This window comes from Carcharhinus amblyrhynchos, chromosome 6, assembly GCF_965287045.1.
Source record: "Carcharhinus amblyrhynchos chromosome 6, sCarAmb.v2.hapA, whole genome shotgun sequence".
Lineage (NCBI taxonomy): Eukaryota > Metazoa > Chordata > Chondrichthyes > Carcharhiniformes > Carcharhinidae > Carcharhinus > Carcharhinus amblyrhynchos.
The window spans coordinates 76,383,378-76,410,029 of NC_137329.1; the positions used below are offsets into that span (position 1 = coordinate 76,383,378).

The window sequence follows — 26,652 nt, forward strand, 5'->3', positions numbered from 1 at the left end:
TAATCTCAGCTGAACCTCTCTCCAAGCCTTGCTCTGCCGTTTGCAGAGATATTGCTGGAGATCTTCACTGAGCATTCCCAACTGCTTCCCCCCTGCTGCCAGTTATCCCCCCAGCAAGTTGACCAGCCTGTCAATTGGCTGGCTTCTGTGTGGGGAAAGGAAAGATAAGTTATAATGAGATCCTGCCATTAAATTCAGCAGAATCTCCATGTCCCTGGCCTAACCACATGTCTGCCCTTTACCACAGTACCCAGCATCTTCCCCACCTCTCAAATGTATTGAGGCCATTGGGCTGGGAGAGTGCCTCTTGGGCCTGATTGCACAACATTCAAATTTTTCAATAGTTTGCAATACCAGCTGGACTGACAAAGGGTGGCAATGCTTTTTAAACAAATAATAACTTTCTTCTGTGCTCGTTTGGCGTGGGTTGGACCAGGGTGCCAGATCTGGCGTGGGCAAAAACAAAGTTTGTTCGAGGCTTTTACAGTTGCCTGTTTACGAGCATGATGTTTGTTAGTGCAGGAAGAGTCTGCAAGCTGACTTTGCTATTGCTGTAGGTGTGGAGAAGAAGTAGAACCAGCAGAGACTCCCTAAAATCAGGACCAGCAGCAAGAAAACAAATGAAAACAGTGGAGACACCAGGGGTTGTTACGTATGCAATTTGGGGCTGGAGGAGATTTGAATGCAGTCAATAAGAAGCCAGGTGAGGGTGTTGAAAGATAACAATACAAATTATGCTACAGTTCGTGTCTTTATATACAGCCTTATGATGTGACATAATGAATTACTTTTGAAGGGTAGTAACAGTTTAAAAGTTTAAAGTTTATTTATTATTGTCACAAATAGGCTTACATTAACACTGCAATGACGTTACTGTGAAAATTCCCTAGTCACCACACTCGGGCACCTGTTCGGGTACAATAAGAGAGAATTTAGCATGGCCAGTGCATCTAACCAGCACATCTTTTGGACTGTGGGAGGAAACCAGAGCACCTGGAGGAAACCCATGCAGACACGGAGAGAACGTGCAAAAGCCGAGAATCGAATCCAGGTCCCTGATGCAGTGAGGCAGCAATGCTAACCTTTGTGCCACCATAGTGGTTATAATTGGAGATGGTCACTACGTGGTATAATTAGGGAAAAGACAAGATTAGTGTTTGTGTGGCGTAATCTATGAAGCACATATACAGGATAGGATAAGCTTCGTAATAGAAGCCTAACAGAAGTATTTATGGGGTAAGGGCTGAGGATCCCACAATTGTCGAGTAATCTGGGGTATTCAGGTGGAGTAAGATTGTTGAGCTATAGGGAGAGTTTGATCCACCTTGAAGTCTAAGGGCACTGAAAAATCCAAAGCGATCTTGTTGTGCTTGACGTTGCATTGATAAGGCACAGATTGAAAGAATTCCGTGGTACCTTATTCCCAACATGGGCGAGAGTATTTATGGACCCAGTATATCTGGAAAGAATTGGAAGTAATGTCAGAGGGAAAATGGCAATCCTGTCAAAGAATGTAGGTAAACTGTGAGGGGTAACATTAAGGAATTTCTAGCAAGAAGAAAGGTTCAAACATGATAACTTTGTAATTTTGACTGATCTATATTGTGAATGAGAGGGACAAAGTCCAGGTATATAGGATGACCAGAGTTATTTGTGTCAGTTGTATGCATCGTGCCTTTTAAAAAAATTGACAGAAATCAATAGTTTAATCAAAGTAAAATGGATAAAGAGAAAGGAAAAATTGCACATCAATATTAATAAGGCTTCACCATCCTTGGTCGTCAACTCAATTTATATAAGCATTGATGTGTTCCAGAAGCATTGAAGGCTTTAAAAGTCATGTTGTAACTTGCTGAGCTGGCATCATCTTACATTCTAACTTAAATACAAGCGCTGGTGGGCAGTTTATGATGTGTGGAAATATGTGTTGCTGCCTTGGGTGAGTTGAAAGTTATGCTGTTGCAGGGTGCTTGGTGTAGAAGTGGAAGAATTTACAAAGCAGTTTGTAAGGGATCTCAGAACACAATGCAGCAAGCATTTATGGACTGTCCTCAAAAAATATATTTTCTTAAATAATTATATTTCTCAGTATGTTATGGGGCTGCAGCTAATTAAAATTTACTGTCTATTCATTTCAGGCATTTGACTCACATAAGATTAAACTGATTTGCATATTTTCTCCTTTACAAAATAACCGTGCAATCACAGTTTTAGCTGCTAGGATGTTCTGTTTGAAAATGTGTGCTTAAATCATTTTCGGTCAGCATTTCCGCTAAATGGAATAATGGAACAGTGTTTCCAGAACTTGCGATGTTTTAGATGAAAAATTTTTCTTTTATTCTTAGCACAATAATTCCCCATATACAGCTTCTCGACTCAGTTGCATCTCCATTCCATTCTGTTGATCTATTTATAGAGGAATCTAGTACTTATAGACCATGCATCATAACAAAGTTACTGGAAGTAATTAAAGACTGGAATTCTCCGACCGTGCCCATGGCTGGGATTCTCCGGTCCCGCTGCTGTAAGCAGAGATTTGGCTAAGCGCCAAATTCTTCATTCTCACTGGCAGCAGAAGTGGGGCGTATTAGACCGGAGAATTCTAGCCAAGGGGCTTGTGCTATATCTTGGGCAGAACTTTCCCAAAAATGGCAAGTGTCAAGCTCTGATTGAAAACAGGCATATTTCTCCCCAGAAAAGTAGCCAGATTTTCTCCCCAGATCTTCCCTCCAGATCAAAAAAACACATGGGAGTGTGTTTTGCACCATTATTCTTGAGTAGTGGGTCTCAAGACACCAGTAAGCCAGGCTGTACATAGATCAGGGCATACCCACTCCCCAGGTTGACCCTGCTAGATTGGCACTTCCGGGGTACCAAGTCACTGCCCAGCCATGTCTCTCACCACCTGAGAGCTAACCTCACCTCCAAACCCCTGGTGTAGTCATCACAACTGTTTTCTGTTTTTGGTAACGAGCAGTGATTTGCGCTGGTGTGATGACAGACCAGCGGAGTGGGGGATATATGGCGAATCTGGAAGCAATGGCATTAAGCTGTATATGACATTTAAATGACTTGAAATACATGGTAATCAAATTTACATCCTCACTATGAATTCTGGCCCGTGTAAATCCCATTACGCTCCCTCCCCACCGCCCCCCCCCCCCCCCCACACACACACACACACACACACACACACACACACACACACACACACACACACACACACACACACACACAAGAGTTAGCGGCCATCAGAGGATTTGTGTGTTCGACAAATGGTGCCAGAAAATTGTCCGCTTTATTTTGAACATACATAGTCAAAGAGCCATCATAAATAGGCTGGAAGATGTGAGATTTATAAACAGCAAGACTTGATTTTCTGTTTGAATGCCCAGTGCCAGGTGCTCCAGTTTCCTCTCTCAGTCTGAAAGACATACTGGTTAGGTGCATTGACCCGAACAGGTGCCAGAGTGTGGCAACTAGGGGAATTCCACAGTAACTTCATTGCAGCGTTAATGTACGTCTTACTTGTGACTAATAAATAAACTTTAACAATCTTGCTGTCAGTCATATCCCAAAAGTTGTAGAGGCTGGTGTGAGCTTGGAACTGCAGCATCATATCTGGATTCACCCCAGGAAATAGCAAGGGGTTGAAGAATTCCAGAGAATTTGAGGTTTCAGTCTCTTTCCCAGACCTCCACAGAAAACATTTTTTACATCTTGGCGCAATAAGTTTTACTTCCACTGACAGTCTAACTGGGAAACAAAGCTATCAGCTGAAATGATTACAAAAAAAAATTGTTTGGGAATTTAGGTTGTTCCCATTCTTTCCTTCATTGCCATGTTTTTTTCACTTACTTTCCTCTTTAATTCATTGTTTTCATGTGTGCTCAGTTAGTCTGCTTCTACATTTTATTTACCAGCACTTCACATGTTTAATTCATTAGTTTCAGCCAATCAACTTCAAACACTTTGCATACATAAACATAAGCACCAAAATGTGACAAAGCAAGTGTGATGTGGTAAATAAAGCACACATCAAATGCATGCTTTTATGTGGATGTATATAGACCTATAATCTGTTATGTATTAAAATCATTAGCTAGGTCACAGTATTTAACTTTAAAATGTATTGTAAAGCTCTGTGCCATACTATGAAAAATAGATTCTAAAAGTCTTAAGTTGCCTACAATATCACTTAGACCCATGACAGGCTTAACGGTGGAAGTTTAAAATATTAAGTGTTACATACTGCAGATCACTAAAGGATTGGCTTCAGTGCTGTGTGGTGATGGTTAACAAGGAGAATGGGTTGAGGCAACATTGTGATTATAGGCTCACACTATCACGTGACTAGCTGAAGGTGTTCAGATCGGCAGTCGTGTTGGCTTTGATTAAGTAAAGGAAGGAAAGCATATGGCTGGAATTTTCCAAGCCCCCCCCCGCCACCAGGATCTTCCAGTCCCACCAGAACAATGGATGTTTGAATGACTTGCTACATCTACCATGTTGGGGGGCAGAAAATTCTGGCCTATCAAGAGGCGAACGTCCTGCTCACGATCAGTGTGTTGGCAGCTTATTAGTTTAATGGGATGTTAGTGAGGATATTGAGTGGAAGTTGTTCCATTTACTCGTGCATTTTAAAAAGGCGTTCCTGAGTTTCCTCATCCTTTTTGAGCCAGCTGTCTGTTCAGCTGTCAGTCCTGAATGACTGATTGCATTTGCTTGTGTCAGAATGAGTATAATTGGTGTGTCAGCTCCTTGTTTCCTGAATTTGTATTTCAAATGTAAATTTAAGATTTTGTGGGCAGAATCTAATGAATCTTCCAGGAGAGGACAACGAGATGGGAAGAGAGGGGGACACTCATTATGCAGGAAGTAAAATGTCAGCTTCCGGACATTAGGATAAAAGTTGGGAAGTAAGTTGGCAGTGGATTAATGGTGACTTGTAATTCCCAGTGGCAAGTGGCATAAATCTATTTTTAATACCGTGGGGCAGCACGGTAGCACAGTGGTTAGCAGTGCTGCTTCACAGCTCCGGACCTGGGTTCAATTCCCAGCTTGGGTCACTGTCTGTGTGGAGTTTGCACATTCTCCTCTTGTCTGTGGGTTTTCTCCGGGTGCTCCAGTTTCCTCCCACAGTCCAAAGATGTGCAGATTACGTTGATTGGCCAAGCTAAAATTGCCCCTCAATGTCATGAGATGCATAAGTTAGAGGGATTAGCGGGTAAAATATGTAGTTATATGGGGGTAGGGCCTGGGTGGGATTGTGGTCGGTGCAGACTCAATGGGCCGAATTACCTCCTTCTGCACTGTAGGGTTTCTATGATTCTATGAATATGTTAGGATGTTGTTCATACTCATTACAATATGTGGTCACCATATTAAATCTTACTGTTGCAATTAAGTTAACAAAGGAGAGGAACGTGCCTCTAGATTACTGACTGCTTAAGGAGGAAAAAAATTCTCCTTATCTCCATCTTAAATGGGACACCCTTTTATTTTTAAACTGTGTCCCATAATTTTAGTCTCTCCCACAAGGGGAAATATCTCTTCAGTATTCACCCTGTCAAGTCTCCTTAGGTTCTTATCCGCATCTCAGTCTTCTGAACTCCAGTAGACACAGGCTCACCCTGTCCAACCTTTCCTCATCAGATAACCCACCCCATCCCAGGTGTCAGTCAAATGAACTTTCTCTGACCTGCTTTTAACTCATTTGTATTCTTTCTTAAATAACAAGAGCAAAACTGTACACAGTCTTTGAGATGTGGTCTCACTAATGTCATGTACAGCTGTGGTAAAATATCCCTACTTTTATATTCCATTCCATTCCTTTTGCAATATATGACAACATTTAATTTATCTTCCTAATCACTCGTTGTACTTGCTTGCTAATATTCTGTGATTGGTGTACCAGGACACCCAGATCCCTCTGTATTGCAGAGTTCTGCAATCTCTCTCCGGTTCACTAATATGCTGCCTTTCTATTCTCCCTATCAAAGTGGACACTTTCCCACGTTATATGCTATCTGCGAATTTTTATCCATTCACTTGTCTTTATCCCTCTGCAGCCTTCTTATTTCCTCACAGCCCTTTCTCCTATCTTATTGTGCCACAGCAAATTTAGTGACTATACATTCATTTAGTCCCCTTATTCATGTCATTTGCCCCACCGCAATGTTCTTGGAGTAGCAATCATGAGCGAATTACTGTTCCAGAGGACTTAGCTTCACTGTAATTGCAAAGCCCTGTCTTGTCTGACCACCTTTATTCAGGCGGGGTGAGAGAGGAACAGTGAAGTGCACTCCCATATACAGCAGCATGATGTATATAGAGTGCAGCAGGAGAGGACATGTCCCCTTTTTCCAGTATTAGCTGCCATAAAGCATATATTTAAAGGGACTATTGAAAGGGAGAAGGTGACTTTCTAAAGTAAGTGGGAGTGGAGATTTAGAATTCTGACTGACAGTGAAGAGTCAGATCTGGAGGAGCAGATTGGACAGGGGTGAGGGTGTCTGGTGTTGGGCCAGCCCAGACCAGGAGATGGAATGGTTGGAAGTCCTCTGTGGATTCGGGGTGTCCCGTGCAGGCTAAAGTTACTCCAAAGTTAGAAGTGCTTTTTTACCTTCTAACTCCTTCAGAATAACTACGAAGGTAAATCTGGTAGATCTATCCAATGTTGGCGATTTAATTCACTTTTCTGGAATGATCTGAGCTCAGGCACCCTCACCAAGACTGAAAATTCCCACCCAACGTCAGTGGACCTTTCAATGTCCATCAAATTGTCCATCATACCCACAACAATTCCTGCAACAGGCAGATAGGACCATAACATTTATCCCACATGCAGTTAACTCACGTGGGGTGGGATTTCCATTCCCCCCACCCCTTGTGGCCTGTCTTGTGCTGGCAGAAGCAGTCCAACATTGTTCGTGAAATTTCTGGTTGTTTGCATCCTCTGCTGTTGGGGGATGTGCGATGTGGGGGATTGACCATTGGCGCTTCCGGAAGATCCTGCAATTGGAAATGGCTGGAAGCTAAGACCAGCGTTCACAGTAGCAGTCCAACTGCAATGGGAGATCTGTATATATGTGGCTAAATATCACCCTGAGCAGCTTTTCATGGAATCCTTGTATTTTTGTTAAGGCTCTTTGCTGAAACACAAATTTTTGCAGCAGTTACAAATTTGGTTGTTATATAATTGTATGCGTTGTTTGTTTGGCAAGTGGACTAAATGTTACCAGATGCACATCGAAGTGTAAAGAAAATAAACAGTGGCTGGAATTTTCTGATACCGTCTGCCACAGGAATCGGATCGGGCAAGGGGCAAACAAAGGGAAGGTTCATTGATCTCGGGCAGGATTTTATAGTTTCGGGATGAGCAAGACATCAAAATCCCACCCAGTGAGTTTTAATGTTTCACATCCTACTCCTAAGGGTGCTGACATTTATAGAGAGTGACGTTCCATGAGTGCTGGCAGCACTTATGCATCCAACTTCCGTGCCCATTTTTTAAAATATAAATCAGGAAAGCGAGAGCATTGACAAGTTGATTAACTGTTGAGAGCATTCGCTCTCTTCACTCATCTCTCTTATACATACAGACACTGTCCAACATGAAGAAGAAGGCAGAGTACAAGCATCAGTTGATGTTTGTCCCTTTCCTAGCTGAGGGTTGTAGGATCCTGATGGGAAGTGTATGTGTGTTAAGTAGGTGCCACTTGTGTATCTCTGGTACAGAGCTGTTGAGCTGAAGTGAGTCCGGGCTGCAAACATTGCAGATTATCGGAGGGAGAAAGTTGCCTGAACTATGGTAAGAATGGACCTTCATTCACACAGTCAGGGAGTAAAATCCGAATGGGTGGAGATTAGGAATAACCACCAGAAAAAGCTGGTGGGAGTATGACATAGGTTCCCTTAACAGTTATATTGTTGGACAGAGCACTAATTGAGAAATAATTGGAATGTCGAACAAATACTATGTCATAACTTTGGGGCACTTTAATCTTTCCGTGGATTGGAGAAGTCAAATCAATGGTCAGAAGTTGATTTTATAGAATGCTTTCATGATAATTTCCTGGAAACTGTGTGTTATGTTTTTAGTTACTGATAAAGCTATTTTAGATCTATTGTTGTATACTGGGATCTGGTTAATTAATAATATGATGATAGTAGTGCAATATGTTCTTTTATGTTTCCGGGGAATCTTTAAAAATTCAGCTTTATTCTACAGGCAGCCGGTATGTCTGGGAGGAATGCAACTTAGATGCTGAGATAGCAGGATAATTACTCATCTTAGCCTTGCAAGTGGTTATGTTAAGTTGAGTTAAGGAACTTTTGTTCTCGAATGTTCCCCTGAGATTCTGATTAGCGTGATTGACAGAATCATATGATGATGTGGTTTATGTACAATCCTGGATCCGTAGCAAAGAAAAAAGCTTTGTAAGAAGCATCTCAGTTTGCAGCTGAAGCCTGGTTGGAATTAGAAAAATTTTGCAGGTTTCTGAAACTAATTTTCTCTTTGATAGTTTCAAAACTATCTACTCTCATTGTAGCGTATATATTTATGGTTGCTAATTGTATTTAAAGTGGCATTTAAGTCTGTAAGAGGAATGTTGCTTATTTGGAACTGAAACAATGATAAGTTAGAAACTATAGTTGTTTCCCTTTCATTTTCAAATATTGTTCAACTGTTATTAGTTAAATTGCTACACTTGTTAGAATTACATTTACACAGTGTTATTGAATAAAGTTTGTTTTACCACAAAAGACCACTATTTTGTCAGCGGAATCATTCCTAGAAGGAAGTATTCTTTCCTCACATTTGTGCCAAAATAAAAAAAAATTGTTGGGGTCGAGTCTGACTTCCTAGTGTAACTTGGGTTTGTAATCCAGAATCCTAATAATAGTTTCATATTAAAATACCCTTGGAAAAAATATACATCTGAACTTAATATTCAAATTATGATTGATGTACTTGGGTCCAGAACAAGAACCTTTAACTTAATCAAACAATCAAGAACGCACCAAACGTCCCATCTTGATGGAAGCGAGAAAATGATGTTCTTGACGTGGATTGGAGGACACTTCTTCCAGCATTAGAATCTAGAATGGTCGCAGCAGATTAGGACTTGATAAATGTAAAATGGCTATTCAGGAAAGAGGGAGAGAGAAAATAGGAAGCTACAGGCCAGTAAAATGATATGTTGATCTTTATTGTGAGGTGATTGGAGTACAAGAATAAAAAAGTCTTGGAGCAATTGTGAAGGCTGTTGGTGAGACCATGCCAGGCAAAAGGCGGGGAATTATAGGCCGGTTAGTTTAACGTCTGTGGTAGGTAAAATGTTAGAATCCGTCATTAAGGAGGAAATTGCGAGGCATCTTGAAGGGAACTGCTTGATAGAGCAGACGCAGCACGGTTTCATTAAAGGGAAGTCGTGTCTGACAAATTTACTGGAGTTCTATGAGGATGTGTCTAGGGCGGTGGATAGAGGAGAGCTGGTGGATGTGGTCTTTCTAGATTTTCAGAAGGCGTTTGACAAGGTACCTCACAAGAGGTTATTGCATAAAGTAAGGGGGCATGGAGTTGGGGGTAGGGTGTTAGCGTGGATAGAGGATTGGCTGTCTAATAGGAGGCAGAGAGTGGGGGTCAACGGGTGCTATTCGGATTGGCGGATGGTGACTAGTGGAGTGCCCCAGGGGTCGGTGCTGGGGCCTCAGCTTTTTACCATTTATATAGATGATCTGGAGGAGGGAACCGAGTGTAGGGTGTCGAAATTTGCTGATGACACCAAGATTGGGGGAACGGCAAATTGTGCGGAGGGTGTGGAGAGCCTGCAGAAGGATCTAGATAGGCTGGGCGAATGGGCCAGGAAATGGCAAATGGAATTTAATGTTGGCAAGTGTGAGGTGGTCCGCTTTGGTAGGAAGAATGGTAGGAAGGACTATTACTTACGGGGCGAAAAACTGCAGCAGGCGACGGTGCAGAGGGACCTCGGGGTCCTTGTGCATGAGTCGCAAAAACCCAGCTTGCAGGTGCAGCAGCTGGTCAGGAAGGTGAATGGGATGCTGGCCTTCATAGCGAGGGGGATTGAATATAAAAGTAGGGAGGTCTTGCTGCAGCTGTATAGGGCATTGGTGAGGCCGCAGCTGGAGTACTGTGTGCAGTTTTGGGCGCCGCACCTGCGCAAAGATATTTTGGCCTTGGAGGGAGTGCAGAGGAGGTTTACTAGGCTGATACTGGAGTTGAGGGGGTTGAGCTATGAGGAGAGGCTGAATAAACTTGGCTTGCACTTGTTAGAGTTTAGAAGAATGAGGGGAGATCTCATTGAGATGTATAAGATGATGAATGGGATGGATAGGATAGAGGTGGAGAGACTCTTCCCGCTCAAAAAAGACAGTAGGACTAGGGGGCACAGCCTCAAGATAAAGGGGGGGCGGTTTAGAACGGAGTTGAGGAGGAACTTCTTCACTCAAAGGGTGGTGAATCTCTGGAATTCTCTGCCCGTTGAAGTGGTGGAGGCTGCCTCGCTAAATATTTTTAAGACGCGGGTTGATGGGTTTTTGATAAGAGAGGGGATTAAGGGTTATGGGGAGAGGGCGGGAAAGTGGAACTGAGCCACGACAGATCAGCCATGATCTTATTGAATGGCGGGGCAGGCTCGAAGGGCTGGATGGCCTACTCCTGCTTCTATTTCTTATGTTCTTATGTTCTTATACTTGAAATATCATATACAGTTTTGGTTTCCATATCTAAGGAAGATTACACTTGCATTGGAGAAAGTTCACTACATTATTTCCTGGGATGAGAGGATGGTTCTGAAGCTGCACACATTGAGAGATGATCTTATTGAAGCAGATGAATTCTAAAAGCACTTGACAGGATAAACACTGAAAGGTTGTTCCCCCTGGCTAGGGGATCTAGAACATGGGGTCACAGTCTCAGGCTTAGAAGTCAATAATTTAGGGCTGAGCTAAGGGAAAGTTCTTCACTCAGAGAGTTATGAATATTTGGAATTCTTTCATCCAGGAAATTGTGGGTGCTCCATCATTGAATATATTCAAGACCAGGAGGAATGATGATGATTAAGGGATTATGGGGAGTGGGTAGGAAAGTGGAGAACAGACAACGATCTGATCATAGCCATTATCTCGCAGAATGGCTTTGACATTCCCTATTTCAGCATCAAGCTTGCACGCTGCTCAAATGGTTAGGCCCCATTTATGGGGCTGCCTATAAGGCCAATATTACAGTGCGTGGAACTTCAAGAACCTCAACATATTGACTAGTAAAGATAGCTTGCAATAGACAGCAGGAGTAAATCCATTGGCACATTTCCCAACTAACATTTCAGGGAAAGGGAGCTGATATGACAGCTTCTTTTCAAAGGTGAATTTGAGTGCAGAGTAGAGCCCGTTATCTGGTGTAAAAAAACTCTTACATGCAGTTGTGGATTCAAATACAAGTTCTGGACTCCATATCCAAGATGTTCAGGACAGGATGCATACTGAATTGGGATTTTCAGGATTTTGAGTCCTGAGGAATAGGATAACTTAAAATCAGACTGATTTCTTTGCTGAGCTTGACCCAGCCAGTATGGGGTAAGGAAGAGATGGATGGCAGTGTGCCAGGCCAGCTTCTGCCATTAATCCTGGACCATAGGGCAAGGGTTCAGCATGCTGTGACCTGGATATGATTGACAATAATGCCTGATGGGGGTTGTAGTTCAGCACAGGATGTTGTTTTTGGATCCTTCCGAATACTGGGGAACTGGATAAGGCATTCAATAACTGAATAGCAAGTGTACTATCTATGTAAGAAAAGTATTTGTTCTTCTTTACAATTAGCATTCTTGTGAATCTGTCCTGATGAGTGCAAGACCAGATGTTTTGACAGCATGTCTCTTTTTACAGTAATACTGAGTTTTTAACTTGGACGGAGAATAATTGGCCATCGCTGATAAATATTCATCAACCCACTAATACATGGGCAGATCTGAAGGTCAGCATGGGATTGACCTGTGGATGTACCCCTTTAGAGATACTGCTATTCATTGCTTTATAGAGCAGAAAACTACTGAGTGAAACCCGATATCAAATTCTGTCATGTTTAATTAAATCTCAATTATTGAGTCCCATAGCTTATGAGTTTCTCAATTGGTCTAAGTGAATTTTTATAAACAAAGATAACATATAATTAAGTGGAAACTTACGATGGTGGACTACCTGTTGTTGTACAGCTTGGGATTTTGTGATGATAAGTTCACTGACAAGGTGACTTGACTGATGTACACAAGAAATAGCTGGAAAAAAGTTTTCCTTCTCGAATGATCCGTAAGCACTGAGGTAACGATGAGGGAAATTATTAACCAAAGTAATAATCAGATTATGGCAATCTTATATGGAGCAATCAGAAATCTATGTGTGGTGACACCTCTTACATTGTGCAGGTTGGAGACTTAAGAATAATAAATGCTGGTTTCAGTCACAGTTGACTGAAAAAAATTGCAGATAATCTCAGAGGCAGCATAAAATATGGGTCATTAGTCAATTGTATACTTGAAAATCCCTCCAGAAGTTTATATAATTGCAAACTGTAAATCCATTGCCTTTTGATGGGATGTGCTGAAAGTACTCTTTTTTTAAATTAATTTGGTGAATTTGCTAGGCAAGCATTTATTGCCCATTTCCAATTGAAGGTGATGGTGAGCTGCCTTCTTGAACATCAGATGCTGCTGTGATCAAGTCATTGAGTGTTGATGTTAACAATTTTGTTAAGGCATCACCCATGGCAATTTGACACGTTCATTTATCAGTGGGGTAAAATTAATACATTTTAGAATTTGAGCCCCAAGCTGGATATACATTTTATTGCCATGGCCACTGATGTCATTTCAAGTGTAAATAAAAATGTCCATGTCCTGACTGGTTTCATTGCAGTCAAGTCATCCAGTGTTTTATTCTATCACTAGAGCCCAGTGAAGCTCCTTCATATGTGACTGCCAGGAGCATCTCATCTTCAGAAATTGAAGTCATGTGGTCGCCTGTGACCCAGTCATCACTGGAAGGCTACGAAGTAAGTTGAGCTCTTCTGTCATGTGACTGAGGTGTATGTGAAAGGATATGATACTGTGTTTATATTAAAGAGGTACATCTGCATGACAACAGTTTCGACAACTGGACTACCTCTCTATCAAACAGTGTATATTGACAATGAACACATCATCACATTGTCTGTATCAGTGCAATAGTCACACGCTACTTGGCTAAGAACATTGGGCGGACTCCAGTAAGGTAACATATCCCAAGATTGGACCTCTCCTGTTTAGCTACATTGGCAATTACAAAACCATTTGCTCAGCCCTTCCATTTATGAAACCCTTGACCGTGGGCCGAATGGATGGCATATCTGTCAAGCAAACATATACCATCCACTGTCTTAAATATTTATTCCTTCACTGTACTGTGGCTGTAGTGTATGTTATCTGCAGAAGCATAAAAATAACTTACCAAGTCTCCCTTCATCGTATCTTCAGAATTCACTGCCCAAAGGAACAAGGGCAGCAAATAGATGGGAACACCATCAATACCGAGTTGCCTTTCAAGTTACACAACAACCTGACTTGGGCATATATTATCATTGCTTCATGTGACCAGACCAGAATGCTAGAACTCCAGACTGAAAAGCACTGTGGGGGCATCCCCTTCACCAAGGCGACAGTAGTTTCAAAAGGAAAAACTCACCTTTAAATAGCACTTTTCACAACTATGGACATGCAAATTGCTCCACACCCAAAGGAGTGCTTCTGAAGTGTAGTCACTGTGGCAATGTAGGAAGTGGGGCAGCCAATTGTGCAGTTCTCACAATCTATTTTGTGATTTCGACTGAAGGATAAACATTGGCCAGGCCACAGGACATCTCGAAATAGTGCCATGGGATCTTTTACGCCCACTTGAGTCAGCAGATTTGGCCTTGATTTATCATCATGATAAATCAAGATTTTTTGGCTGCGCTCATCCTGAAACCAGAAAATCCCATCCGAGATCGAAGGACCTTTCCATGGTCAGCCCCTCGCCCGCCTGTGGCTGGCGGAACAGGATCATTCGCCCTAACACCTCTGATGAAGCAGCACACCTTGTGTACTACTGGGTATTAGCCTAGATTACGTGCTCACTCTAGTGGAAATTCATTTTCATTGGAGTAACAAAGTTGGGCTCAGCTGATACCCCTGAGTCAGAAGACTGAAAGCCCCCTCTCATCATCTATGGTGACAGAATTACTGTGATTGATTGTGGGGGAATTGAATCAAAGTAGGATGAACTAGCAGCAGATGGGAGTGTTTCAGTCACTTTAGAACGATTAATTTTCCCTGCTGCTGATTGATCCAACTGTTGAAATCAGACTATCCAAGCCATTCATGTGTCAAGCTGTTACTTCCTGTCTTAAACTTATGGGAAATATTCAAACAATTTTAAATCTCAAGCCACAATCCCTTGTTCAGGCTCTGTATTTTAAATCAGTGAGTCAATTCTGCAAAGCATTAGCAATTTCTTTCTGGTTGTTCAGTTCAACACGCTGAAACTTGGATTCTCTGACTTTATTGTCCACCATTCCAGTTATTTCTTCATCTGCCTTTCCACGTCGTTCAGATAGTTGCTGAGGATGTATATGGAACAATTTCAAGGAACGATGGGTAGTTTTTGAAATCCATCTCTGAACCATTAACATTAGGTCAACAAGTCATTCTTCTTAAGCTGTATTTGCTGCCAGTGTCACACAAACATAGTTCCTGGGTTCCTCCACCATGTTTACTGTTTTACACTTTGAATCTATGAAGCAGCAAATGCACACATATTCTGACTGTGTCCAAGCACATTCCCAGTTCCAAAGAAATAGGGACATCCTTTCGGATTTGTGAGAAGAATCATCAGGAAACACAATGCACAGAAATAAATGGGCTTTTTCTCCATTTCAAGCTCACTGCGGGCAGTTCCTGAACCCGGGGTGGGGGTGGGGGCTGGTGGGGTTAGAAGGAGTTGGGTTGTAGTGGACAATGTGGTGTTGATATACTTAGAGGATCAATTTGCAGTCATTCCCTACAGTTGTGCTTCTGATTACGTTGGAACTCCTTTTCAAAATGTTTCTCCTTTTCAAATTTCAATTTGAATTCAACTATGCTATCTACACATATGGTTAAAAGTTAGATTATGAACCAAGTCTGTCCCAATTACTCATTACTAAAGATATAGTAGTCCACCGTCTTGTAGCAGAATTATATCCTGTCTATTATCAAGACATCAATAGCTTTCCAATTCAGCAAAGTGACGTCTGCACACACCAGTGCACATGCACTGACGGTCATTTTGCATTGCCAAGAGACACGGGACAAAATGTACCATTCCAATTGACATGGTGGGAATAGAAGATCCCGCTGGTGGAAGGGACCGTAAAGTTCCACCCTCAGCATTTTCCTCATCGCTGTTTAGTGGATCTTTCTTTACTCAAAATTACCTGTCGGATCACCCATAGCAAAGCGAGCATTATGGACCTGATTTTACCATTTTATTCTAAGTGCTGAATCTGGGTGCAATTCAGATCCAACTTGGGAATCTGTTTTCAGGCGCCCCCATACGCACTCAGCCTGAAAAAAATCGCGAGTCCGAATCATGCCGTGGGTTGGACTTAGTGCAGCCGAAATGATTGGAGCTCTGAACTGCGCGTTTGCAGTTAGAAAAGAACTTGAAAAAGTGCGCCCGTGTCAGATTGCTTCCGGGCTGGAAAAAGCGGCCCAGGAGCGAAAAGCGGGAGCGATGGTCCCCACAAATATCACCCCCACAACATAATTGTCCTCATTGTCCACCCACCCCCTGCTATCCAGACTGATTGCGACTCCATGCCCCCTTCCTCCCCACCAATCGCCCACAGAGTGGCAGCGGACCCCCACCCCAGAGATCCATCTGGCCTCACGCACACACACACACACCCCAAGAGAATGATCTGGCCTCTGTATGCCCATTTCAGCACGATTCCAGATTGACGAACACGACGGTAAAGGGGGAAATGCTGATAAAGTTGGGCAGGCAGTTCATTAATTCAACTTAAATGCATGCAAATCATGGATCGTGTTAATGGCCTCACACTCAACTTTACCATGTTTTTGTGCCCCTAAACGCATGACACAATGATAAAATCGAGCCCTATATTTCATGGTCTCTTGCGCTTTCCTGTCTGTGAAGTACTTGGCCATGTGTCAGATACAATACATTGCTATTTAAATTCTTTCCTCTCATTTGATTGTCAGAGAACAAACCCTTGCGTTGGACATCATCGCCACACAGCGTTTTTTGTTATTTGTCTTTCACATTCTTGTAGAAAAGAGCTACCTAACACTTCTTTTGATATTTGTACTGTATTTGTATCCATTCTCATGCCTGAGGTGTTGAATTACTATACATACAAGAACAAAAAAGAGACATTTGATATCAGACAATTTCAGTAATCGCCCAGAAAATACATTGTTGATATTGCAGAGGGTGGACTTTTCACTGCACTTGAGAGAAAATGATAATTATTCTGTGGCCAGCCTCCACAGAAATAATTGTTCCACTTCAGGTAAATCTACTTAGGTGTATGTATTGGCCACTTTTGCAATTAGATCTCATCCCTTTAAATACTTGACAAAATCAGCAAAGCAGTTTTTATTGAGGGGGGGGGTCATCTTATCAAGATGTACATTGTAATGTTTACAGTGGAACTTCTGGCAGGGCAGAGGGAAATGCTCGTCAGCACATGAGGTTTGTATTAAGCAACTCAATTATAATAAGAACTTGAGTTTTGTTCTTTTTATATTTCTAAATCCACATTTGCCAAAGTATCCTGATATGGCCTTTGGCATTTGTTTCCTAATGTATTGTGGTCGGATAGGGCTAGAAAGGTAATGTAACTTCACTTCATTGCTTCAACAAATTATGAACAACTTTACAAAATAGCAATAACAGAGAAATGCTGGCCTTTTTTTGCAGTTATCCGTCAGTTTACCTAATCAATTCAGGAATGCACCAGAAAAAGACCCCGCAGTTCACTGAACTATACTTTCGTGGGCGCCAGCATTTAGAAAGTTAGATGGTTAGAAGTTCACAAGTTCAGTGAACTCTTGTTGGACATTTTTTAAGCCAAGACTATTTGAAATCAACATTCTTAAGCAGAAAGTTATATTCTCATCATTGTCTACCATTGAAGATTGTTTCATGTGGTAACTGTCAGGGTGCTAGCAGCAAAGAAAAAATGTAGCTCAAAAAGTAGTTGATGAGGACATCCACTGACAGTGGACTAACTGTCAGGAATGTGAACCTCTGGATGCGAATCTACTGCTGCTCCAGTGTATTGATCCCACATCTCTCTGTAGCAGCTCACAGTTGCCCATAGGCCAAGTTCATCCAAAACTTGAATAATTCTCTCATTTGATTGCCAGGATGGTAGATGGCAAGCTATCACTGGAGGAAGATAGTGGCATACTGGTAATATCATTGGACTAGTAAACTGGAGGCCCAGACTAATGCTCTGGGGACATGGGTTCAAATCCCACCACAGCAGCTGGTGTAATTTAAACTCCATTAATAAAATCTGGAGTTAAAAGCTAGCCTCAGTAACTATTGTTGATTGTTACAAAAACCCATCTGGTTTACTAAAGGTGGGAAATCTGTCTTGTGACTCCAGACCCACAGCAATGTGGTTGACTCTAAACTGCCCTGTCAAATGGCCTAGCAAGCCACTCAATTCAAGGGCAATTAGGGATAGGCAACAAATGGTGGCCTTCACAGCAACACTCATATCCCATGAAAAACATAAACAACCTACCTTCTCCGTGGGCCCTTTATCACCTGCTGGTTTCAATAATTGGGATCTCAACTGACACTTTCCATTTGTTTCTGGGATAAATACAAGAAAAGGATTGTCCCCATGGTAGAGAATCAAACTCTACCCTCAGACCTGTCTTGACATCACAACCTTTCATGTTTCTCATTGTTTTACTAATATACAGCTATGGGTTAGTATTCCTCCAAAGTCGTCCCACTTGCTTATCATGCACTGCTCCACATTATTCAGTTGAAGCACATCTTCTTTCCCAAGACTTTATGGAATTCTTACCCCCTCAATCTGTCTTCTTTCCTGTTATCTTCAGTCTTGGCACCACTTAATGACTGATTGGGCTTCTCTACTTTTTTGTCGCTTTAGTGATGTCTTCCATCATGGGCCATTAATTTTGTTCCTCAGTTGGTGGATTGGAGAGAAGCAATGTCTCCAACAAATGCAGAGATGGATACCGGTGGCTCTGCAGTAATGGTGTTCATTCCTCAAATGATGGAAGTTGTGGATAGTTTTTTGTTTGCATCTTCACACTCTTCCTTTAGAAAGAAGGATTCACAGACCAATTACCAATTACCAATTCACAGACTGCAATGACCATCAGATCCCACCATGCGCCACCTCCTGCTGCCGCGAAACGTGCTACAGAAGAGGGGGAAAATCCCACTCTATGTTTCAAACCCATGTTTGCGACTAGCTGGATGGACAAATGGCACATGAGAACTTCCAACACCCCAGATTCTCCTCTAAGTCACAAACCTGCATGACTTGAGTATTTTTCAACACGAGATCGAAACCCTGGATTCCCTACCTAACAACACTATGGGGTCAGCTTTAACACACTGATGCAGCTGTTCAAGAAGGCTACCAACTACTTTCTCAACTCTGGCCTTGTCCAAGGCATCTGTATCCCCCAAGAAAGAATTTTTAAAAATCCACAGTGGGCACTATTTAATCTTCTTTGATGCTTCAGAAATGATATTGCGTGACAGCATTATTAAAGTAAACAGTTTATGGGTTGGGACCAGTGACCCATAGAATGCTACATTTTACAGTGTACACAAGCATCAGACATTTGTCTGTTTTGTTTTCCAAGTATAAGCTTGATTTATTGTTGCTGGCAACGAAGTGTGAATTTTAACCTTGCAGTCAGCTTTCATGCCTGTAGTCTCCTTGTCATCTTCTGTTGGCTCAGGAATAGTCATGTCGCATCATGCTGTTTCAGATGAGGAAAATGTTTTATTTCGCTTTATATTTTTGGCCACTTTTTTACTTCTGCATTCCTGAAAGGCTGCCTCATTACTGGGGTGTGGTTCCAGAAGGACCATGCCTCACCTGTCCCTGGATGCTACTTCATGATTGGCTATTTCTTCACCTCAGCTTGTCTTTCTGCAATATCCTCACACACTTTGGGTAATGATAAGAAACAGGGTGCTGCCTTATTGTCTTCCCTCTCTGACCAATGGACAAAGAAATCGGGTATGATCATCCCACTGGTTCACTGATTATAAACTGGGGGAGAGTGTGATCAAACAACAGGCTGTACTCCCAGACAGGAAACAACTGCCTCAGTTGATCCATACAAGAAGGAAAATTAGATTTGATTACCAAACTCACACATCATACATCTTTACCAAGAATCCACAGCTCATTTTAGACCATGATGTTGATGGCATGGTATTAGCAGGTTAATGAAGAAGCTAAGGACAGCATGGTGGCGCAATGGTTAGCTGCCTCACAGAGCTAAAGACCCAGGTTCAATTCCAGCCTTGGGTCACTATCTGTGTGGAGTTTGCACATTCTCCCCATGTCTATGTGGGTTTCCTTTGGGTGCTTGTGTTTCTTCCCACAGTCCAAAAATGTGCAGGTCAGGTTGATTGGCCATATTAAATTGACCCTTACTGACAGGGGAACAAGCAGGTAAATAAGTGGGGTCATGGAGATAGGGCCTGAGTGGGATTGTGGGCTGTGCAGACTCGATGGGCCAAATGGCCGCCTCTTGCCCTGTAATGATTCTATGACAATAGTGATGATATTATTGAGCCAGAGTATAATGCACTGTTGTTAGCACTGGTAGTGTCATGAGCACTTTGGTAAAGTTCTTATCCAGGAAAGCCAAGCACCTGAATTTTCCTGATTACAAAAATACTTCAGAACTATGTCTTGGGTATCAACTATGACTCAATTGTAGCACTCGCCTCTGAAACAGGGATTGTAGATTCCAGTTCCAATCCAGAAATTCAGAACATAACCTAAGCTGACATTTAAGTGGAAGTGCTGATGTGTAGTCTTCACTCTAAGGTGGATTTGAGACCCATAGTGCTATTCATAATCCCTACAATTCAGAAGGAGACCATTTGGCCCATTGAGCCTAAACTGACAACAATCCCACCCAGGCCTATCCCTGTAACCCTACGTATTTACCCTTCTAATTCCCCTGACACGAATGGGCAATTTAGTATGGCCAGTCCACCTAACCTGCACACTGTTGGATTGTGGGAGGAAACCGGAGCACCCAGAGGAAACCCACGCAAACATGGGAGAATGTACAAACTCCACAAATACACCCAATGCTGGCATTGAACCTGGATCTCATTACTGTGAGGCAGCGGTGCTAACCACTTTGCCACAGAACAGGTGAGTTCTCCTGGTATCCTGACCAATTCTTCAACGTCATGAAAAACAAGTTATCTGTTTGTGCAGAAATTGTTAACTCAGTATCGTTTTCATCTAACCTGGAATTATTTAAGGTTATTATATATTGCCACAAGGCTAAACTGATTTAGTGAAGAAACATGGTCACAGCTGGCAACATGTCGTAATGATTAACTGAAGTAAAACTGGGTGAGGTGCTGTCCAGAACGTGAGAGTAATGTTAAATGACTTTGTAATACACATTTTACACATGAAATTAGCTTCCTTACAGACAGATGGGGATGTTTGAGGAGGTTGTTCAAATGGTTTATTCATGGTGGTAAAGTGTATTAGGTTTATTGATGGCAGTAAAGTTTATTAGGATCTTTAAAGTTTTTTTGATTTGATTTATTACTGTCACATGATTTGAAATACAGTGAAAAATATTGTTTCTTGCACACTGTACAGACAAAACATACGTTTCATAGAGAAGGGAAGGAGAGAGTGCAGAATGTGGTGTTACAGTCATAGCTAGGGTGTAGAAAAAAATCAACTTAGTGCAAGGTAGGTCCATTTAAAAGTCCAATGGCAGCAGGGAAGAAGCTGTTCTTGAGTCGATTGGTACATGGCCTCAGGCTTTTAACAGTAGCAAAGTTATTGACTAACAGATAGAATAGCAGGTCTTCCCTATCCTCTAGGATGCACATCCTGTGCTACTGGGAATTCAGAATGCTTCCCCCATTCCAGATAATCATTTGTGCAGAAAGTGTTGTCACTTGCAGAAGATTGAGTTTCAGAACTTGAGCAACAGCTGCTGCCACTGTGGTGCATCCTTGGCGCTGTGAGCTTTCTGGAAAGCATGTTTCTAGATGTGGTCACCCCACAGCTGAAGATGATGCAGGGAGAGAGGAAGTGGGTGACCACCAGACAGTGAAGTCAAAACAGGCAGATGGAGCAGGAGTTCGCCAACCAGTATTCATAGAATCTATGGCACGGAGATGGGCCCTTTGGCTCAAACTGATCCATGCCAACCAAAAAGCTCATCTAAGCTAACCCCATTTGCCTGCATTTGGCCCAAATCCCTCTAAACCTTTCCTATCCATTTATCTCTCCAAATGCCTTTTAAATGTTGTCAAAGTCCCTGCCTCAACCACTTCCTCCAACAACCCACTCTGCACACATACCACTCTCTGTGTAAAAAAAAAGTTGCTCCTCAGTTGTGAATACTGATGAGGATGATACTCAGCTGTGGAGAGCATCTAGAGTCCAATCGGTGGAAGCTTGGGGGGGCTCATCTGTACAGAACGGGTGCAAGAGCAATGCAGGGGAATAGACAGGTGTTTCTGCAGTAGCTGACATGAATCCAGGATGGTGTGTTGCCTCTCTGCTGCCAGGGTCAAACATGTGACTAAACGACTGCAAATTGCACTGAGTGGTGGTGGAGGTGGAGTGAACAGTTGCACTAGTAACAATGACGTAGTTCGAAAGAGAGATGGGGTGCTGCATTCAGAATTTATGGAGCTAGGTAAGAAATTAACACACAGGACCTCGAGACCTCTGTGGCTTGGCCCTAAGCTAGACACAAGTAAATATAGGTAGATGAAGCAGATGAATGCGTAGTGACAGAGATGATGCAGGAGGGAGAGCTTTAGATTCTTGGGACTTTAAGACCAGCTCTGGGAGAGATGGAAGCTGTACAGGCCTGATCTGTTGCATCTGAATAGAGCTGGAATTGAGGTCCTTGCTAGTGCTGTTGGGAGGGATTGAACCAATGTGGCAAGGGTGTGGGAACCAGGATGAAATATTATACAGGAATACCAAGTGCACAGAATACTGGAAGAAACAGACAGCACAGAGTAGGGAGTTATTTGGTGGGATCAGTATAACTGAGAAAGTACGAAGTTTAAATCAGGGTTAATGTGCATGTATGTGAATCACAGTGTGGTCAATAAAATTGGTGAGTTATAGTGAGGCATATGGAAGAACAATGTTGTGGTGAAAACTGAGACCTGGCTCAAAGAAGGCTAGGGCTGGTTGTTAAATATTCCTGGCTACAAGGTATTCAGGAAAGGGGGAGGAATGACAGTTTTGATAAAGGAGGGCACTCCAGTCCTGGAGAGCGAGGATGTCCCTGAGGGATCAAGAACTGAATCTATTTGGCTAGAGCTAAGGAACAAAAATGGTGCAATTTCTCAGTGTAGTCTATGCACCACCAACTAGTGGGAAGGATACGTAGAGCAAAAAAAATGCAAATGAATTACAGAGAGGTGCAAGAGTTATACAGTAGTTATAATGGTGTCTTGAATTATCCAAATATAGATAGGATGATCGTAGTGTAAAGGGCCAAGAGTTCCAAGAGTATGTTCAGAAAAATTTTCTACAACAATATAAGAATTAGGGCATTCGGCCCTTCCAGCCTGCTGCACCATTCAATATGATCATAGTTGATCCTGGTGGCTTTCTCACCAAACTCCTTGATGCCATTAAAATAACAAAATTGTATCTCTTTCTTGAAGGTATTTAGTGACTTAGCCTCCACAGCCTTCTGTGATAGAGAATTCCACAGGTTCACTACCCTCTAACTGAAGAAATTTCTCTTCATCTCAATCCTAAATGGTCTACATAATGCCCACTGTCCACACTGCCCACTGTCCATACGCCTCCAACTGTCCACCCCTCTCCCATTGTCCATCCCCTCCTACTGTCCACAACCCCCACTGTACACATGCCCCACTGTCCACCCCCTTCCCACTGTACACCTGCCCCACTCTCCACCCACCACTGTCCAACCCTCCCCTGTCCACAACCCCACTGTCCACACACTCCTCTGTCCACACCTTTCACTGTTCACACCTCCCCCCATTGTCTACCCCTTCCCACTGTCTGCATAGCCACACTGTCCACCCCCTCCCACTATCCACCCTCCCACTGTCCACACCCCCCACTGTCCACCACGCCACTGTCCACAACCCCCTCCACTGTCTGCACCGTCCCTCCACTGACCACACCTCCCCTCACTGTCCATGCCACTCCCACTGTCCACACCCCCCCAGTGCCCATACCCCCCACTGTCCGCGCCCTTCCACTGTCCGCGCCCTTCCACTGTCCGCGCCCTTCCACTGTCCGCGCCCCTCTAATTGTCCATCCCCCCCCCCACTGTCCACCCCTCCTGACTGTCCACCCCTCCTGACTGTCCGCCCCTCCCGCTGTCCGCCCCTCCCGCTGTCCGCCCCTCCCGCTGTCCGCCCCTCCCGCTGTCCGCCCTCACCGCTGTCCACACTCCCACTGATCACACTCCCAATGTCTACTCCCCCCACTGTCTGCAACCCCTCCACTGTCCACGCGCTCCCTCCAATGACCACGCCACCTCCACTGTCCATACCCTCCACTATGCACAACCTGCGCTGTCCACAACCCCCACGGTCTACAGCCCCAATTGTCCACAACACCCCCCAATGCCCATATCCCCCACTGTCCACACACCTCGCTGTCCACATCCCCCCACTGACCACACCCCCCACTGTTCACAATCACCCCCTAATTTTCCAGACCACACGCTGTCCACACTCCTTCACAGCCTCCACCCCTCCCATTGTCCACAACTCCCATTGTCCACATCCATCTGCTGACCACACCCCTCTACTGTCCATAAACCTCAATGTCCACATCCCCCATTATCCACACTCCTCTTTCTCCGCCCTTCCCACTGTCCACAACCCCACTGTCCATCCCCCTGCCCATTGTCCACCCCCTGCCCATTGTCCACCCCCTGCCCATTGTCCACCCCCTGCCCATTGTCCACCCCCTGCCCATTGTCCACCCCCTGCCCATTGTCCACCCCTTCCATTGTCCACCCCTACCACTGTCCACACCCTCACTATCCACACCCTCACTATCCACACCCTGTGCTGTTCACACCCCTCCCCACTGTCCACATCCTCTCCCACTGTCCACACCCCCTTCCACTGTCCCCACCCCCCTCCACTGTCCTCAATCCCCTCCACTGTCCATCCCTCACACTGTCCACAACCCCCACTGTCCACAACCCCCGCTGTCCACAACCCCCACTGTCCACAGCGCCCACTGTCCACAGCGCCCACTGTCCACAGCGCCCACTGTCTACAGAAGTGTGAGGTAATTCACTTTGGTAGGAGCAACAGATGTGTCGAGTTTAGGGCTAACGGGAGGACTTTGAATAGTGTGGATGAACAGAGGGATCTAGGTGTATGTGTACATAGATCCCTGAAAGTTGGGAATCAAGTAGATAAGGTTGTTAAGAAGGCGTACGGTGTCTTGGCGTTTATTGGTAGGGGGATTGAATTTAGGAGTCGCAGCGTCATGTTGCAACTGTACACTACTCTGGTGCGGCCGCACTTGGAGTACTGTGTGCAGTTCTGGTCCCCACATTACAAGAAGGATGTGGAGGCTTTGGAGAGGGTGCAGAGGAGGTTTACCAGGATGTTGCCTGGTATGGTGGGGAGGTCCTATGAGGAGACACTGAGGGATTTAGGGTTGTTTTCGTTGGAAAGAAGGCGGCTAAGAGGGGATCTTTTTGAAACATATAAGATGATTAGAGGTTTAGATAGGGTGGATAGTGATAGCCTTTTTCCTCGGATGGAGAAAGCTAGCACGAGGGGGCATGGCTTTAAATTAAGGGGGGGTAGTTATAGGACGGATGTCAGGGGTAAGTTCTTTACCCAGAGGGTGGTGAGGGATTGGAATGCCCTGCCTGCTGCAGTTGTAAATGCGCCTAGTTTGGGGGCGTTTAAGAGATCTGTGGATAGGTTTATGGACGAAAAGGGATTGGTATAGGCTAGTGGGTCATTGTTTTTGTAACTGGTCGGTGCAACATCGTGGGCCGAAGGGCCTGTTCTGTGCTGTAATGTTCTATGTTCTATGTTCTATGTTCTATGTACAGCGCCCACTGTCTACAGCGCCCACTGTCTACAGCGCCCACTGTCTACAGCGCCTACTGTCCCCACTCCCCCACTGTCCCCACTCCCCCACTGTCCCCACTCCCCCACTGTCCCCACTCCCCCACTGTCCCCACTCCCCCACTGTCCACACCCCCTTTGCTGTCCAGAACCCCTTTGCTGTCCACATTCCCCCATCCGCACCACCCACTGTCCGCACCACCCACTGTCCGCACCACCCACTGTCCGCACCACCCACTGTCCGCACCACCCACTGCCCACACATTCCCGTTCACAACCCCACTGTCCGCATCTCCCATGCCCACAACCCCTCCCACTCTCCACAATTCTCCTACACTGTCCACGCCCCCCCACCGTTCATACCAATTGCTGTCCACACCCTCCACTCTCCACACCCCTCACTCTCCACACCCCTCACTCTCCACACCCCTCACTCTCCACACCCCTCACTCTCCACACCCCTCACTCTCCACACCCCTCACTCTCCACACCCCTCACTCTCCACACCCCTCACTCTCCACACCCCTCACTGTCCACACCCCTCACTCTCCACACCCCTCACTGTCCACACCCCTCACTCTCCACACCCCTCACTCTCCACACCCCTCACTGTCCAAGCCTCCCGTCTACACCTCCGCTGCCCTCACCCCCCGCTGCCCTCACCCCCCGCTGCCCGCACCCCCCGCTGCCCGCACCCCCCGCTGCCCGCACCCCCCGCTGCCCGCACCCCCCGCTGCCCGCACCCCCCGCTGCCCGCACCCCCCGCTGCCCGCACCCCCCGCTGCCCGCACCCCCTGCTGCCCGCACCCCCCGCTGCCCGCACCCCCCCTGCCCGCACCCCCCCCACGGTCCACAGCCCCCCCACGGTCCACAGCCCCCCCACGGTCCACAGCCCCCCCACGGTCCACAGCCCCCCCACGGTCCATAGCCCCCCCACTGTCCACACCTTACCCAATGCCCACACCTCCCCCACTGTCCACCACCACCTCCACAGTCCACATGCCACCCCACTGTCCACACCACCAATTGTACACACACCCCCACTGTACACACACCCCCACTGTCCACACCCCTCCCCCACTATGCACACACCCACTGTCCATACCCCCCACTGTCCTTACCCCCCACTGTCCTTACCCCCCACTGTCCTTACCCCCCACTGTCCATACCCCCCACTGTCCATACCCCCCACTGTCCATACCCCCCACTGTCCATACC

General features: G+C 44.7%; 1 protein-coding gene across 4 annotated transcripts in view; it reads left to right on the top strand.

The window, feature by feature from the left end:
- cntn1b (contactin 1b) overlaps nt 1-26,652 on the top strand; it is a 683,679-nt gene that overhangs the window by 557,903 nt on the left and 99,124 nt on the right. For all 4 annotated transcript variants that reach the window (XM_080190723.1, XM_080190722.1, XM_080190724.1 and 1 more), the window contains one exon: nt 12,972-13,075. In XM_080190723.1, coding sequence (XP_080046849.1) covers nt 12,972-13,075 — 104 coding nt within the window. The remainder of the gene's footprint in view (nt 1-12,971; nt 13,076-26,652) is intronic.